The 16,692-nt window shown below is 40.0% G+C and overlaps 2 protein-coding genes across 4 annotated transcripts in view; both read right to left on the bottom strand.

The window, feature by feature from the left end:
* rock1 (Rho-associated, coiled-coil containing protein kinase 1) overlaps positions 1 to 16,692 on the bottom strand; it is a 35,583-nt gene that overhangs the window by 3,512 nt on the left and 15,379 nt on the right. For 2 of the 3 annotated variants that reach the window (XM_007548618.2, XM_007548617.2), the window contains exons 3-31: positions 15,450 to 15,550; positions 15,212 to 15,349; positions 14,922 to 15,097; positions 14,570 to 14,654; positions 14,302 to 14,446; positions 14,058 to 14,196; positions 13,831 to 13,922; positions 12,896 to 13,055; positions 11,802 to 11,874; positions 11,596 to 11,684; positions 11,222 to 11,270; positions 10,860 to 10,995; positions 10,462 to 10,553; positions 9,819 to 10,065; positions 9,470 to 9,576; positions 9,234 to 9,384; positions 7,466 to 7,626; positions 6,347 to 6,531; positions 5,762 to 5,831; positions 5,580 to 5,683; positions 5,337 to 5,502; positions 5,140 to 5,233; positions 4,303 to 4,391; positions 4,028 to 4,219; positions 3,770 to 3,935; positions 803 to 873; positions 624 to 712; positions 386 to 464; positions 15 to 276 (exon numbers count right to left, since the gene is read on the bottom strand). In XM_007548618.2, coding sequence (XP_007548680.1) covers positions 15 to 276; positions 386 to 464; positions 624 to 712; positions 803 to 873; positions 3,770 to 3,935; positions 4,028 to 4,219; positions 4,303 to 4,391; positions 5,140 to 5,233; positions 5,337 to 5,502; positions 5,580 to 5,683; positions 5,762 to 5,831; positions 6,347 to 6,531; positions 7,466 to 7,626; positions 9,234 to 9,384; positions 9,470 to 9,576; positions 9,819 to 10,065; positions 10,462 to 10,553; positions 10,860 to 10,995; positions 11,222 to 11,270; positions 11,596 to 11,684; positions 11,802 to 11,874; positions 12,896 to 13,055; positions 13,831 to 13,922; positions 14,058 to 14,196; positions 14,302 to 14,446; positions 14,570 to 14,654; positions 14,922 to 15,097; positions 15,212 to 15,349; positions 15,450 to 15,550 — 3,708 coding nt within the window. Of the gene's footprint in view, positions 1 to 14; positions 277 to 385; positions 465 to 623; positions 713 to 802; positions 874 to 2,456; positions 2,504 to 3,769; positions 3,936 to 4,027; positions 4,220 to 4,302; positions 4,392 to 5,139; positions 5,234 to 5,336; positions 5,503 to 5,579; positions 5,684 to 5,761; positions 5,832 to 6,346; positions 6,532 to 7,465; positions 7,627 to 9,233; positions 9,385 to 9,469; positions 9,577 to 9,818; positions 10,066 to 10,461; positions 10,554 to 10,859; positions 10,996 to 11,221; positions 11,271 to 11,595; positions 11,685 to 11,801; positions 11,875 to 12,895; positions 13,056 to 13,830; positions 13,923 to 14,057; positions 14,197 to 14,301; positions 14,447 to 14,569; positions 14,655 to 14,921; positions 15,098 to 15,211; positions 15,350 to 15,449; positions 15,551 to 16,692 lie in introns of those variants that run through there. The other variant, XM_016669713.1, reaches the window with a different exon arrangement.
* LOC103135736 (ubiquitin carboxyl-terminal hydrolase 14) overlaps positions 1 to 16,692 on the bottom strand; it is a 33,128-nt gene that overhangs the window by 11,047 nt on the left and 5,389 nt on the right. The window contains exon 2 of the mRNA XM_007548619.2: positions 7,573 to 7,578. The gene's annotated coding sequence lies outside the window, so the exon portion shown is untranslated. The remainder of the gene's footprint in view (positions 1 to 7,572; positions 7,579 to 16,692) is intronic.

The following is a 16,692-nucleotide window of genomic DNA, read 5'->3' as shown; positions in this document are numbered from 1 at the left end:
AGCCGAGACTTCACCTTTGCAAGGAGCGATGACGTCCTCCTTTTTGTCGAGGTGGTCCCTGTGGCACTTCACATGGCAGCGGCGGCACTCCAGAGCCGGAGGAGGCTTGAACACGTGCCACAGGGGCTTGGCGCAGGCCTCACAGTTAGAGGGGAAGTGATATAGTGTGGGGATGAACTCGTGACCCTTGTGCGCAAGACAGTTGGTCTTTTCGCCCTGAGGGACCGGCTCCATGTCCGCCTCCTTCCTGCACTCTCCCTCGTTGGCGTACAGAATCTGAAAAGGCAAGCACGCAAAAAAAAAAAAATAAAATAAAATCTGAGTCTGATGGAAACGTGGCAGGATGAAGCGTGACGGCTGCCATCTTGGTCACAAGCATCCAAACCTGGAATATCCGAGGAATCTCTTCCGTTTCGGCTCGGTACACGTCTCCTTGAGTGACTGGTCTCACATGAAACAGTTTGCTAGGAAAGAAAAAAATATATATATATATATATACAGAAATTAGAACAGACAACAGTATAATAAATAACTGAGTAGTTTCAGTTTTGTTTTTTGTTTTTTTGTGTGTGTAGACGGAGTACCATGCAAAACTGAAATAACAGGAACAAAGGAGTACTTACTCTATATCAAGTACCATGGAGGGGTTAGACTGTTCTTTATCTTGCTCATCATTGTAGAACAGAATCTTCTTACTGCTCACCACAACATACTGCAATTATCCAGAACACGGTAACTGGAACCTTCTCTTAACAGTCAAAAAGTCAGAAGTGGAGTCAGACTTTAAAAAGAGCAAGTGTACCTGTTTCTTCCATCCATATCGCTTGATATTAGCACGATTAGGAATGGACAACCAACCCTCCAGTCTGGATTCTGAAAAGAAATCCACATGCAAGCAATTAGCATCTATGTGGTTCATGAAGCACACAGGGAGAAGGCCATGCAGCAATCAGAAATCAACTGGGGAAAAACAAAACTCCAAGGCCGTACTACAAGGCTGCTGTAAGAAAAAAATAAAAATAAAATAAAAATATATATATATAAACAAGGTTTTAGGAGAAGGCACTGAACCCAGTGACAGGACTGCAGATATCCCATGCAGGAGGAAATTAAACAGAGTTAACAGCTTTTAGCAGCGAGTTTGTGGAATATTTTATTTAGACAGGGTTCCTACAAGATGACTTATTAGTTCTTTATGTTTATTTTAAATGTAAAACAGAAAAGGCGAGCTTAAAAGGATGTGACCTGCAAAAATTCCAAACTGGAAGGAAGGTCAGACAAAAAATAAGCGGGAACAAGAAGGAAAAGATAAGGAAGAAAGGGATGTGGGACACAAGGAAAGAAGGGGAACAAGAAAGCCAGACGAGGAAAGAAGAAAGGAAGGAAGAACGGATGAAAGAAAGGAAGGAACCAAAAAGAAAAAGATGGCTAAACATAGGAAAGGAATGGAGATAGGAGCAAGGAGAGCAGGACAGAGGAACCATAGGTAGGAGAAGGATAGACAGACAATATGAAAGACATAATGAGGCAATCAAGCAGGGGAAGAAGGAAAGAAAGGAAATGACAAAGGAAAACACTGATGAAAACAGAAAAGACAAGAAGAAAGGGACACAAAAAATATAAATAAGGATGAACATGATGTTGGGAAGAAGGGCAGAAAAAATGTCTTGGGATGGAAAGACGCCAAGTAGCAAAGGACAGAAGGAAAGAAACATTTAGACAATGGGAAAGTCTGGAATTACAAATATTCTTTTCTGTACACCATGTTTCTTTTTTTCAAACTTTTACTGAAATCCCACTCAAAGCTTCTCCAGACTGCATAGGAACCCTGTTTAGAATATGTTAAAATTAACGCTGCAGGTGCAATTTGGTAAGTTGTTTTATTTTTTTGTAAATCACCCAGTCCTTTCACAGAAACAAACAAGTGCAGCGCAGGTTACATTTCTACATTTTCTGGTGTTACAACTACAAAGGAAGGCGGTGCATGCGGCTGAAAAACAAAAACCACAGCCATCGTGGGGTCAGTGAACTCAATCGGGCTGGTCTAGAAAACGTAGCGGAGCGAGGGCGGTCTGTGTGCCATCGTGAGCATCACTTCTGGTGAACATGCTGACACAGACACAACTAGAGTGTCAAGACACACTTAAATAAAAGCAGGTCACTAGTGTGACGGGAAAAAAAGTCCCAAATGTGACGCGTGATAAACTTTCCACGTTACCACTCAAAGGTTGCCCTGTGGTTTTACTGGCAGTATCGCTTTTTAGCATCAAAGATTTCCAAAGATAATTTACATCATTGTCCTTTCTCTAAAGTGCAATACTTCCAATAGATACAGCAGCTCAGGCAGAAGAATATTTGGATAAATCAGGAGGAAAAAAAACAAAACAAAACAAAACCAACACACAACAGCTGCAGCACATGACGGGCAACAAGGGTTCATCCACCGAGTTACTCACAGAGGAAAAGGAATAGAAGTTACAGAGATAAGAGCAAGGAGAACCAACTGGACAAAAAGGGAAATAAGAGAAAGTGTTTTAACCACATACAATTGCATACAATTACAACGCTGTGCAAACAGTTTAATGTTCATGAAGAGATTTGGAAAAAATGATTTGAAAATTAATCAGTAACCACAGCAGCTTACTTCCCAATCTTTTTCTGATCAGTGAACGCATCGGTTCTAAGGAAACCAGGTCACAGCAGCTGTTAGTGAGTAGAAAGGACTCAAATTTTGTTGAATGGAGAAGCAAGGAGATGTAAGAAGCCATTTAAACCATGATCTACTAATAACACCGTGGGAGAGCAAGACTTTCAGAAGATAACAGGAAGGCTGAATGGAATATAGCAAAGTTGCTCTGTTCAAATCTCTGCTCAGTATAGACCATGACTTATTTTAATATGAGAGAAAAACATTCCTTCAAGTACAAAACCTTGCAGGGATGAGTTAGGCAGCTGCTACACTAATTTTGGTATATCCATCAATCGAATCAGCTGCTGTTACTTTTTGTGATGAATGCACAAGAAAGTTCTGAAGTGAACCAGGTGGGGGCGCCAAAATTCATCAAACTGGATGCCAACTACAGGAAATGATAGAGAAGGATCAATATTTGTTTATCTGAACATAAATTATTAAACCGAGCTTGATTTCAAAGCGATGGACACACCAATTCTCCTAATGTTTATGTTAAGTTACATTCTATGCTTAACAAAAAAAAAGTAGGTCAGAGTGAAAAAAAAAAAAAATTATCAGATTGTTTAAGTATTGTTAAACCAGAAATCATGGATATGGTAAACATTTTTCCTCCTAAATTGAAAAAAAGTCATCTGACTTTAGATGTCATTATATATATATATATATATAAAAAAGAAGCAATTGAATAAAAGGCAGTAAAAAAAATAATTCTGCTCTAATATTTCTCTACAGCTATTAGCAAAATTAATTCAGTTAAACTCAGTACTGGCAGATCAAAACTTTACAGAAACTGAAGATCAGAAATTGGCCTGAAAACACACATCTCCAGCTTAGGTACCTGCTCCAAACAAAAACGTCATCATAGGCAAAAATCGTAAATCTGCTGGACAGTCACTGTTTACAAACAAGATATGTTGGACGTATGACCAGGTAATACTCAACCAGAAATGTTATGTAAAAAGTTCAAACTGATAAATGTCAACCGTAGCATAGCAAAAAGATAAGAAGATATTTTTAAAAAATTAAAAAAATAATCTGATTTGTTTTTTATGAGTTGCACCATTGCCATCCACCCACCTGCAGTGTTACTGTCTGTTTCATCCGTCTGCAGGCTGGTGATGCTGGAATTCTCCACACGCTGCTGCAAGTCGCTCAGCTTCTCGCGCAGCTGCTCGATGTCGCTCTCCTTGCTGGCCAGCTGCATCTGCAGCTCGTTGCGATACGTGGATTCCTCTGCGAGTTGCTGGAGACGGCAAGGTCAAGAGTTCTGCATTAAAATCAAATTGCACAAGCAATGCTCCAGCTCTGTTTTAGCTATTTGGGACCATGACCCACCGCCTGCATCTCGTTGACCTCCTTCTGGTACTTGATGGCCATGTGGTTAAACTTCTCCTTCTCCTGATTGAGCTCCTGCTGAAGCTTGCGGTTCTCTTTCTCCTTCTTGCGCAGCTCTGCGGTGCTACCTTTCTTCTTCTGGTCGAGCTTCATGTCTTTACGATTCATGATCTCAGCCAGCTTGTTCACCGCCTAAAAAGACGGGACGCCAATCGTCAGTCGCTCCGCTATTACTCAGAACATTATATCTGCAGACCTCAGAGTCTCATCTGTACCTGAGTCTTGAGCGTGCGTTCGGTTTGGAGCACCTTCTCATAGGAGGCTTTGACTGAAGCCACGATCTCTTCCTTCTGGGAGAGGTAGTCTGGAGGATAAAATGTGATCCGTGTTAACAATAAAAAGGGCTCCTCAAAAATTCAAAACTTCTACAAACTAACATTTTTATAGATGCCTGTAGTGAAAAAGTTGGAAGTGGCATTTATCCCATCGTTTATCATTAATCGTAAAACATGTGTTTCAGATTCATTGTCGTGATAAATTTCAGTTATTTATGGTAAATAAACAATCAGACTGGAAATGTTTTTCCATTTTCTCCTCTGTTCCACCAAGAGCGTCAATAAATTGGGAATTGTTTTCCCAAGAACAATATTTGTGTTTGTGACACTATGAATGTCACAGATATACAGTTACCTAAAAAGATATTCATTTTTTATCATAATCCTCATCAACACAATAGTACAACAAAGTATTGTGATAAGATTCAAAGTTTACATCACCCACTCCTACAATGAAGATTTAAAAAAATAAATAAATCTACCAATAATTTATGACAAATAGTTCTGTAGTTATCATTCTTTAAATATGGAATAAAACAAAAGGATGGGTAGATAGAAAAAGAGGAAAAACTGGACCACTGGATGACAAACTGATAGACAACAGGACAGATAAAAGGACAGGAAGTCAATTTTTACTCTTTTCCATTTCCTTTTTCCATCTTTAGAGATCTAAAAACTACTTCAGTAAAATTCCATCCTTTTCTAGACTGTGAATGGTCCACAGCGTGATGACATCATCGCAAAGCAACAAGGACAGAATGCAGCAGCAGACAGTACCTTCCTCCTGAAGACGAAGCTTCTCACTCAACTCCGTATTGTCTTTGCTGAGGTGCTCCACGTCTTTGGCCAAAGTTTTATTGGATTCCTCAAGCTGCACACAATTTTGAAAACAATCATTTTGACCACTCCGGGTTACTACAGTTAAAGCCACAAAGGCAAAGCTTTCAACGGACGCATTTAAGACTAAAGCTCACCTGTGCAATCGTGGCCTCTCGTTCACCGATCTCCTGCTTGTGCCGAGCCGTTGCTTTCTTGTTCTCCTGGGTGAGCTCAAAGTACTGCTCTTCCTGCAGAGCCCGAGCGAGCTGCTCAGACTCGGCCTTGGTCACCGTCAGATCCAGCTGAGCAGACAGCGAGTCTCTGCACCGCAGAAGACGAATAAACAAAAAGCCCTCGGACGCAGATTCTCGAAGCGCCAACAGGAGTCCACCACGTACCTTTCGCTTATCAAATCGTGCACCTTCTTCTGAGCATCCTGTACCTGCCGGTTCCGTTCCTCAATCTCCTCTTTCAGCTCCCTAACCTGAGTTTTGTAAAGTGTCTGCAAGGGGAGGAAACGCACGATGATCCCACAGTAGGAAACTAGAAGAGACATCTGGACTGTGGGACTTTTACTTACAGAAAAATACTGTTCGGCTTCAAGCTGGTCCTGAAGTTCCCTCATCTGTCCTTCGTTGCCTCTGTACTGTCTGTCAAAACAACTCCCAAATAAGTCATGTGTTCATTTATTTAAATCACAAATGTAATCATCAAAACTTAAGTCCCCCAACCCACCTCCAAAAAAAAAAAAAAAACCCCGAAAAAAACAAACCCAAGAATCTAAAATCATCTTATTTAGTAGTAAAGGGGTAGAGGATTAGTGGAAGGAGCCGGAGCTGCAGTAAAGCCTAATCCTGTTGGGTAAACATCGTCTCCAATCAGCTTTGGCCTGCTCATGTCCTAAGCTGGAATAATAGCACTCATTTGAAAATAACAGCCAATTGGAAATCTATTTACACGTTAACTTCCTAAGAGAATTACTGACCCATGTTGCACTATAAAGGAAATAAGAAATCCCGTGTGGACCTGCTGCCAGCTTGTTCCGCAGTAAAAAAGAAAAAAAAAAAAGTGCCAGCATGGTCGAGTAACCCATTCCCCCAAATAATTATTCTACTCAATCTACCTTTTAACAAGGCACGTTTCTAAAAGCATTTGTGGAACATACTTGGTCAGCTGAGCCAGCTGGAACTCCAGTGAGCGTTTATTCTCCAGCGCCGTGTTGATCTCCTGCTTGAGCTGCTTCTCCGAACACCTCAGGCGGTCCACGTCCTGCGTGCGGCTCTTCAGGTCGTTCTGGGCCGCCACGCGCTTACTCGACTCCTGATCCAGATGTGTGTGCAAACCTTTCACCTGACGAAGGGGGATTTGAGAGAGGTGATGGTTTAGGGGGGGGGGGGGAAACAAAATTGTTAACGACGCTTTTAAAACATCCTGAACAACGGATTAGAAAAATAGTCTCTGAATGCTTGAATAGTAATAGGATCTCATAAACTGCAGTTTCCAAACATCCTGAAACACCACAATGCTGGAATCATTTCACAACACTGACAAAGAATGAAGCAAACAATAAGGACATGAAGAAGGAAGGAAGGAGAAGCACAACGGATTAAAGGACCGAGATAAGGAGGCCGAAATGAAAATTATGTAGAAGAATGAAAAACAGGTAAGACACAAGGAAGGAAAGAAAGGAATGAATGAAGGAAACAAAAGAAAAGCAAAGGGAGAGGACAGGTCAGAAGGAAGGACATGATAAAGAACGGGAGGACAGAGAATAAGCAAAAGAAGGATACATAAAGAAAACATGTATGAAGGAAAGAAGAAAAGAACGGCCACAAGAAAGACAGAAAAGAAGAACACAAGAAAGAAAAATAAAGGAATGAAACTAAGGAATAAAAGGAGGACACTAGGAAGGAGGAAGAAAAAATAAGAAATGGGGGTGTTACCTGCAAAATGGCCTATTTCTACATTTAAATGAGCTTCCCTTTGGTCAAAAATTAAAACACCAATGATGGGCAAAATGTAAAACGAAGGTGTTTTATGGCAAATTAAAGATAAAGCATTTGATTTAAATATCAAATACCAGTTAATCAGCATAGTTACTGTTCTTCAAAATATAAGTTAACCGGGTTTAGGGGGTGGGGGGTGGCATTTGCATTTTTTCCCCCCACACTGAATTGCATTTTCCGTAAACCAACCTGGAAACCGATAACGGCAATTCTTTTCCAGGCCGTGTATAAACCCTGCATTACATTAAAACTCTCATGTATATCAGCCATTCACTAACCTCATCTTCCAGTCTCTCCTTTTGCTTCATCAGCTGCTCCATTTTCTGCACAGACTGCTTCAGGTCGAACTCCAACATGGAGCACTGCTTCTCGACCTCCACCACACGGCCCTCTGCTCTTATCCTTGCTCCGGTCTCTTCCGACATCTTCTGCTGAACGGCTGCAGTAAAGCAGGGACAGATTAATTAGCTAGATTAATTCGACAGCCATAAGAAGCAGTCGGGTAAGCAGGAGGCCCCTCCGTAAAAAAGGTGAACTCCGGGAAAAATTCCTGAAACAAACCCCCTTCCGAAGTCCAAAAAAAAAATACGTCAAAATGATGTGAAAGATTAATGCATACAGAATGAAGAGTGCATGCTGTCAAAATATTTCACGAATACACATTGAGTTACGTGAGTTTAACGACTTTTACCCGAGTCTCATCTTCGTCTTGCTGGTAATAAGTGAATACACTAAGAGAAATTCTTCTTTAAAGTTTGACAGTTTGGTGCGTTTCCATGTTTTTCCAAAGTGAAACTCTGATCTAGACCTAAAATGGAGTGAATCCTAGCAGGAAATCACAGAACTGGATATATTTATAAAATCTAATTAATGTAAAATGTGGATTTCTGTCAAATTTGGGAATTTGTGAAACCAACTTAAAACTCCTGGGTTTCCCCAACAATGTGAGAGTCGGTGTTATCTTTACACTGGTGTTAAAAGCAAACAAACATTAAAAACATGATAAATAAATACATAATAGGACTGCATTGGTTTCTGCTTTTCCCTGTCCATTTGTGTGATGTCACCCACTGAGACAAGGCTACATGAAAAGCTTCAAAACGAGACCTGATCACAACAGATCAGAAGAGATCACAACCAGCAATAAATTGATGGTATTTATATATATTTTTTTTGCTGCACATATAAATACCAGCAATTTATATTTACAAGATTTAAAACAAAGTGACTAAAGTTTAGGAAGGAGGTGAAAAAAATTCTTTAAAGTTTTGTCTCAACATGATTACTTGAAGCTTTAGGTTAAGACCTTTTTTTTTTTCAAGTGAATTATCAACAAGTCATAATTCATATCAAAGCAGAAAAGATGGCAGCTAACATGAGCCTGTAGTTTTTACAAGCTCTTTCCTCTGTTTACTAAAAGATACTTTCTATCCACATGTGTAGAAAAAGGGCCACACTGACCGATATGGACAGAGCAGAGGTTTGAACCGGGAAGACCTCTGTTCCCTTTTTGCACAAGAGAAGTTGAAAGTCAAACAAAAAAAACAAAAAAAAAACTAAGAATAAACTACAATTTCTTAAGCCTATAAACTGTAAAAAAAAAAAAAAAAACATTTAATAAAAAAAGGATTTACTGATCAATAGTTCCTCTGGTTATTTGACCTCATCTAGAAGCCAAATTTGGATCTCTGAGTGTGTTGTTTAACAAATTACTGTACTGCAGTGTACTTCAAACCTTGGGCCCTTGTGGATGTTTTCATGGTCATAAAAGAGAGAAATGTATGTATTATTATTAATCTTAAGCAACAATTCTATTTCAAATTCAATGAGGTGATGTCCCAACATGCTCAGCAGCTTCTATTCTTTGAATTCTTCAAACCCAAACATCACCTCAAGCTAACTCTGGATCACATAACAGAAAGGCGAGGCTTGAAGATATGATTTATTTAGGTGGAAAAGGCTGTGAAAAATAAGAAATATATCCCCCCAAAAAATTAAAGACCGGGGGAAAGTGGAGGGGCGTGCTTGGACACGAGGCTGGCATACCAATCATAGCAGCTGATTTGGCTTCTTCAATAGATTCGTATTTGTCTGTGAGCTGCGCCCGCGTCACTCTGTGCTCGGTTTGTTCCTGCTCCAGACGCTGCTGCAGGGTCTTCAGCTTGTAGTTCAGGTCAATCTCCAAACTGTTCTTTTCCTGTTGCATAAACAAAGATTAACATGAAATGCACAACAACTTCTAGAGGTCAGAAATGGCTGCCGCTCGTGCCGTCTGTGTATACCTTCTCCAGGTAGTTGCTCCGTTCCTGGGCTTGCTTGCGTTCCCCCTCCACTTTGGAAAGATTGATCTTCAAGTTTTTGTTGTCTTCTTGCAGTCCGGCCAATCTCGCTGAGCAGAAAACACAGTCAGCCACAATTAGCATTACAAAATCAATTTGTTTGGTACAAACAAGGAATATAACTTGGGTTTCCGTCGTTCGCATTGTAATTAAGGCGCAGCCGTGAGATGGAGGGAGCATTATTCAAATTGTTTTAATCGCTTCCCACTTAAAATGAGAAATATTCAGCTGGATGAACTAAACTGAATTGAATTGAGACGGGGTTGAATCTTATTTAGCCTTATGTGCTCACCTTGCAGTTCCCTCATCTCCTCTGATCCCTCGCTGTAGTTTCTTCGCTCCGACTCCAGCGTGCTCTGAAGCAGCAGCAGCTCCTTCTCCAGCTGCGCCTTGTCTCCGTCGGTGGCCCGGCTCCTCTCCTGCAGCTCACGGTTCAAGGTCTCCAGTTGGCTCATCGACTTCGTCATTTCCGTGTGGCTCTTCCTCAGTCTCGCCGCCGTGTCCGACTCCGCTCGCAACAGGTCGTTCGCCTCCTCCAGCTGTTAGTTACGATAGCAAAACAGGAACAACAGAGGGTTTTAAATCGGGCTCCAACAGCAGAGCACTGATAGTACTGGCAGTGCTGCTTTCTATTTGTGCTCGGTCATTGTGATTAAAAAAAAAAAAAAAAAAAAAGTTATGATGAACAGTGTCATGCAAGTATTCAGTAGTTAGCAACAATCAACATATTTTGTTGCTGCTTTATGTGATAGACAAACACAAAGTGGTAAATAAATGCAAAGTGGGAGGAAAACAATACAGTATATCAAATGAAAAAGGGTGATAGAGAAATACGCAGCTACTAATATGAAAAAAGTAAATAAATCCCAATGTGGATAGAAATACAAAAGTGTGTGTGTGTGTGTGTGTGTGTGTGTGTGTGTGTGTGTGCATACCTGCTTCTGCAGTTGGACAATCTTGTCATTTGAGGCCTGTGAGTTCTGACTGATCTTCCTCATATCTTCAAGCTGCTCCTTTAAATTCGACACTAAAGGGGAGGGGGGAAGACGGGAGAGACGATGCCTCAGTTAATTTCTAAATGCACGCAAATATCTTACAAATCTCTTAAAAGCTTCATCTTCTTTTTTTTTTTTTTTTTTCCTTTTTAGGAAAGTATGTTTCTGAAATCTCGTAGCTTAACACATTGTTGTAAAGCCTGTGAAAAGTTCAGAGGGATTTAGAAATGCACCAAGAGTTCACCGTTTCAAAAATCCCACCGGATCGTGTGGCACTTTAAGAACTTGAACTGGAAAGCCTCCCACTTACACAGTCAGCAGCACTTCATTACTTTTACCTTCATTCTCTAAGTTGCGCCTCTTTTCTCCCTCCTGGTCAGCTTTTCTTTGGTACTCGGTGAATCTGTGCTGCAGCATAATCTTGTCTTTCTCCAGCAGAGACACGCTGGCTTCTGCACTCTTCCTCAGGTTCGCCTGTGGCAAGGAAAAACAGAGAGCAGCTGTGATGCAGGAGAAACCAAATCCTTAGCCAAAGCCAAAGATGATAAACAGGCATTTATTTAACTTCACTTCCCACTGCTAACTTGTGTTTGAAGAACTGTGGCTCTTTACATCAGGACACAGCGTTAAAATTTGTTCATATTTACTTCAAATCTCTTAAAAATAAAATAAAAAAAAAAAAAAAAAAAAGAGCATCTACCTCCTCATCCAACTCCTTCATAATCTTCTCAATCTTGGTGTTTGATGCCCTAGGGGGAACAGAAATGTTATGTGTTATAAATGCACGAGATATATAATCTTACAGTCACAGCTGAATGCAAAGTTTGGCTTCCTGTTTATAATCAAAGAGTCGCATTCCACCAGGCTGGAAGGGATCAATCTACACCAAGTGAAGAACTTACCCCCTTGTGCAATTTTCCTTCACAAATCTAACAGTTTAACTAGAAACAGTCGCTTGTGGGATTCTTTTAAACAACTACGCTCAGCAGGGATGAAGTCACAACATTTCATATGTTTTCACTTAGATCAGGTCAGCAAATGCATATTGTGCAAGCGTAACGTCTTAATCCATACCTGCATTTCTGTTCCAGCTCATCTTTTTGTTGCATTTCTCTGTGGAGTTGCTCCTCTAATTGGTAGATCTGCTTTTGCAGGTTCTCCAGCTAAAAAGAGAACAATTTATTTATTTTTTCATTTTTTTTATTTTTTTGGACGGATGAAGAAAATGGCAGACATTCACGTCGTCTACACGTTGAGCTCATGTGTCATACTGTACTCACATGACTCTTGTCCTCTTTTGTTGAACTGCTACGTTTGTCGCTGGTCTTTGAGGCAGCGGATCCACGCAAAGGACTGGAAAAAAAAAGGTGGGGGGAGAATATGAGTCTCTTCCCATTTCAGCTTAGAAAATGGGAAGATATTTTTTTAGGAGATAAAGACAATAAAAATATACAAATTGTAAAGAAAACCTTAGGACAAATGCTTCACTTCAATTATGTATACCAATGTTACCAACAAAAACAATTATTCCAACCATTTCAGTTCAGATTCTATTTACTCTTTAATTAATTGCTTACTGGTTCTTCTTGTAATTAGTTCATTTGTCATGCTAAGACTACTTTCAATGCAACTATATTTCCTACCACATTCCAGTGGATTTTTTTTAAAGGTTATTTTTAAAGAGTGAGTCTTTCAGTAGATAACAGGAAGGCTGGACGGAGCACAGCTGCTGTTTTATCCTTCTGAGCTTTCAACCTCTGTATGCCTTGAAAACCTGCTGACTACGGAAAGGTTGGAAGAATTTTGGAAATCTCGGATTTAAAAGGTTAGCTCAGGTATTTTGAAATGAGGTTCTGTGAAGTTATTCCTGGCAAGAGCTTCCTTATGTGTAGCAGAAAGATGCTGATTGGGCAGTAAATAAATCCTGAGACTTGTGGGCAGTCTGATGTAAACTGGGGAGGTTTAGCTGAACTTTGCCATTTGGAGCAATTCAAACAAAAATGTTTACATTCGCTCAGACTCAAGCGCCACCAAAAACAAAATAGTCTTTTTAAATTTTATGTAACAATGTTCGATGTGCAAATACACTGGAGATGGTGTATTTTCCAAGTCTCTGTGATTCTGTCAGAATCATTAAAAATAAAAAAATGTCGTTCTCCAAATCAGCTGATGAAGCAAATTCATAGAGAATCTGTCTCCTTAGCATGTTAGCTTTCCACCAATCCAACACTGTGTTTACTTTTCCAACAAGGCTCAGTATTCCTTTTGTGAAAACTACGATCAACGTATCCCTGGATATCAAGTAAAGTAATCCCACCAAACATTTTCAACACTGTTCTAAATTACAGCTATAAGAGTCGCCTGGCAGGCTTACTGTTGATTGCTGTAATACGTGAAGCCGACAAAAGGGAGCTGATTGCCCACAAAGGCCTTCGGTATGGGAAAGGTCTCCTCCTCTCCCCGGTCTTCCTCGATGTCATCAAAATTACTGGTATCTATGTCACTGCTGAGTTCAGGCACCACAGGGGCAGCGGCTAAAAGAAAAAAAAAGAAAAAAGAAAAAAAAAAAGATTAATACCACTTTTACACAGCCAAAAGCGATAAGGCACAAGATTACCGCCAAGGAGTTACAATCTGACAAAGGTGACTTATCTGATCCAAACCCAAAGAGATTACGATCTTTGAATTTCAGCTGATATGGTGTTCTTAAGCACCTGGTGTAATAATTTGTTTATTGCATTAAAAATTGCTCTGAAAAATAATTGTTCAATTATGTCTACAAATCTGCAGTGTCCTTTGCACAAATCTTTTAGCATTACAGACATAGCTCAAAGTCCCCACTTAAAAAACAAATGAAAGCAGTTGTCTGGCAGAGCTGATTTACCATTGAACCAACAGAAGCAGCGAACAGCAAAGTCCTGACTTCAGCCTTGAAACCTATCAGACATAAAGCCACTAAAGAACCGAGTGCAGCTGCTGGATTTAGCCCTACGTTTCCAATCGCTCCGCGCTGCAGCGTCACTTGCGGCACATTAACGTCGGGAGTTCAAACTGCCTCCCCGTTCGTGGCCTCAAAGAGGCCGCGCTGCCAATGATTACTCTGAGCAGGAATCACGTTTAGTCTTGGAAAGGATACTGAATGAATGGCTTGTCTGCAAGAATTTCCTGCAACTGTCTGCAGTAGGTCAAATGGAAAACATGATCACTGGCCTCATGATTGAAATAAGTGTTGCAACTGTTAAATGAAGTGGGATTTGTAAAAATGTTGATAAAATAGCGAGAGGGAAAAAAAAAAAAAAAAATCCTTACTCTCTCGGATGTTGTCCCAGGTCCATTGGTCGTTTTTGAAGAAAGGGTGTCTCTTGATCTCGTCTACTCCATTACGGCCGAGCCGAACTTCCCTAAACGGGGGGGAGGTGTTTGCATTTTAACAGCTCAATGGACTCCATGACAGTGGAACGCCATTCATTCATACATGCCAGATTATTTCAACGTAGTGGATGCCTAAACAAGCGAAACATCTATTGATTTCCAACCTGTCAGTCAAGAAAGCGCAGATGAGATTTTTGGCATCGTTGGAAATGTCGCTGTCATCCGGGAAGCTCAGGGCATTCTTGTGGTTCATGATTTTGCTGTAAGTCCCCACCAATGAGTCTGCGTAGAAAGGCGTATCGCCTGTGCACAAGACATACGAGAGTTACACGACACTGATTTATTCTGTGGTGAATAGTGGGTTTATTATAAAACAGCCGGGAAAGAAAAAAAAAAAAAAAGACTCACCAACAAGCATCTCATAGAGAAACACTCCTACTGACCACCAGTCACACTCTCTGCCATAGTTGCCATTTCCTCCTTGGGATTTCAGTACCTCAGGCGAAATGTAGTCTGGAGTTCCAACTGCTGTGTCACATTGTACCATCCCATCCTGACGAGGAAAAAGATATCAAAACCATTTCATTACATTATTGGGAAAAAAAAACAAAAAAAACATGACATCCAAGAAATTCAATAAAAACAATTTTTTATTTTGAGAAAATGAAAATGATACCTCATTCATCTTCATGCACGTTCCAAAGTCTGCAAGTTTTAAGTGACCTGCTTTGTCGAGCAACATGTTATCAGGTTTTACATCTCTGTTGAAACAAAAACGAAAACAGTCAGCAAAAAAAGGCTGAGCAGCGGCACATTCAAGTCAAACGTTTGTTATCTGCAAACGTATAAACAAAAGACAACTTGCACTGCAATGGGAAGGTTTTTGTAGATTGTTACACAATTCCATTAAAGAAGTTTGTTGTCTTTTATTGGTACTGGTTTACTTCACGACTTTTAACTCAAAATGTATCGTTGTTGTCACGGAACAAAATAGGAGGTGGGATCAAAATGTTTGTGGTGGCCGTCACCTGTGAATGAAGCCCATGGAGTGGATCCCGTCCAGCGCCAACACCACCTCCGCTGTGTAAAAGCGGGCCCATTTCTCTGGGACGTCATAGTTGCTCATCAAGTTAACCAGATCCCCACCAGGCATGTATTCCATCACCATGTAGAGGTAGCGGTCATCTTGGAATGCAAAAAAGAGCTGAAAGGAAAAAAAAAAGGTCAAAATTATAACAAACCAAACATAACATAAAAGTAAATCAATATTTGACGTTTTACATCTTCACCATCTGTACTATTAAATTGGAGCTTTTACCTGCACAACCCATGGACTGTTGGCAAAAGCCATGATGTCTCTCTCTTCCCAGAAGAAAGCAGAGTCTGACCTTTTGATCATCTCAAACTTGCTCAGCAGCTTCATGGCGTATACTTTACATGTGGATTTGTGTCTTACCTAAAAAAAATAAAATAAAAAAAAAAAACCCAAGTGAAAGTTGGGCGTTCACACGAGTTCCTTACCTTTAATATAAGATAATAAAAAGGTAAATTCTTACCAATTGAACCTCTCCAAATGCACCTCTTCCAATAACTTTAACCACCTCATAGTCCTCTGCTTTCATTCGTAGATCACGGATTTTACTAATTGTTTTTTTATCTGGTGGGGGAAAAATAATAATGATCGATCAACAATCAAAAGGTTTACATGTTTTCTGCACGTTCCAGTGGGTAAAATGCAAATTTTAAAGATCAAACTTACTGAATGACTTAAGTTACTAAAGCAAGGTAAGCCCAAGTTAAATATTACTTTGTCAACTTACATTTGTGTTTATTGTCCATGGCATGTGACTCAATTGCTGTTACACAGAATCCTACACAGTAGAATACTTATTGCAGTAAGGTTTTAGCAAACCGCTGCACACAGGCAGTTGTTACTGTTTAAGATTTTAAAAGTGCCAAGAGTGCTAATAAGTAAAAAGCTACTTTTTTTTTTCTAAATGATTAACCAAAATTTACGACAAAATATCTGCAGGTAAGACTTTTTAAAAGACCTAAAATTAGATAATTGAAATTCAGACTAATTATGACTTTTTAAAATCCTCCAAGAAGCCACTATATACTCCACATCACAGAGTAAATCAATTCTGAAATTCATGGAAAAAATCCCCAGTGATTCCAAAGTTGCAGATATTCGACAGCAAAATTAGTCACGGACTTAATGCTGTAAAGAATCTGTTTTAACAATCACATGTCCTTTGAGAGTCATGGAAAATCTGCATTTTGAACGCAAGCAAAATTGTTGGCAAACCAACCAGAAAAAAAAGCTGAGAGTGTTTAGGAAAAGTTTGCTGCCTATTGAGAGTTGGCCTCTACCCAGTGTAATAATTCCAGCTCCCCAGAGAAGCATCATATCCACCATTAATCCAAATTTGGTCAAGGCTGTGTTAGGGGGACAATTTTCAATTCACATGGGTCACAACTGGCACCGGAGTGCATGGAAACGCAGCGCATGGACATCAAAGTTCAACCGTTGCGAAAATAAAGCAGTATGCTATTATGACAATTATTGTTTGTTGTTTAAATATAGGATTTTATGTTCGTTGGAAACTGGTAAATTTGGTTGCACGTTTGCTAGATTCAGCCTTTGTTCAGTATTTCTCTGCACAAACACAATGGGGCAATCATTCGATTTAACTTCAGTGCAAAAGCAAAATGAATCGTGAGAATTTGGAGTAAAGAGTGCTTCAGGCAACTCGAGCCACTGAGGTCCGGGGTCTTCTGCAGATAATCCATTAGTCC

The sequence above is a fragment of the Poecilia formosa genome, unplaced genomic scaffold, assembly GCF_000485575.1.
Source record: "Poecilia formosa unplaced genomic scaffold, Poecilia_formosa-5.1.2 Scaffold27, whole genome shotgun sequence".
Classification (NCBI taxonomy): domain Eukaryota; kingdom Metazoa; phylum Chordata; class Actinopteri; order Cyprinodontiformes; family Poeciliidae; genus Poecilia; species Poecilia formosa.
The sequence above is the reverse complement of the archived record's forward strand: the minus strand, read 5'-3'. Positions and strand labels throughout refer to the sequence as shown.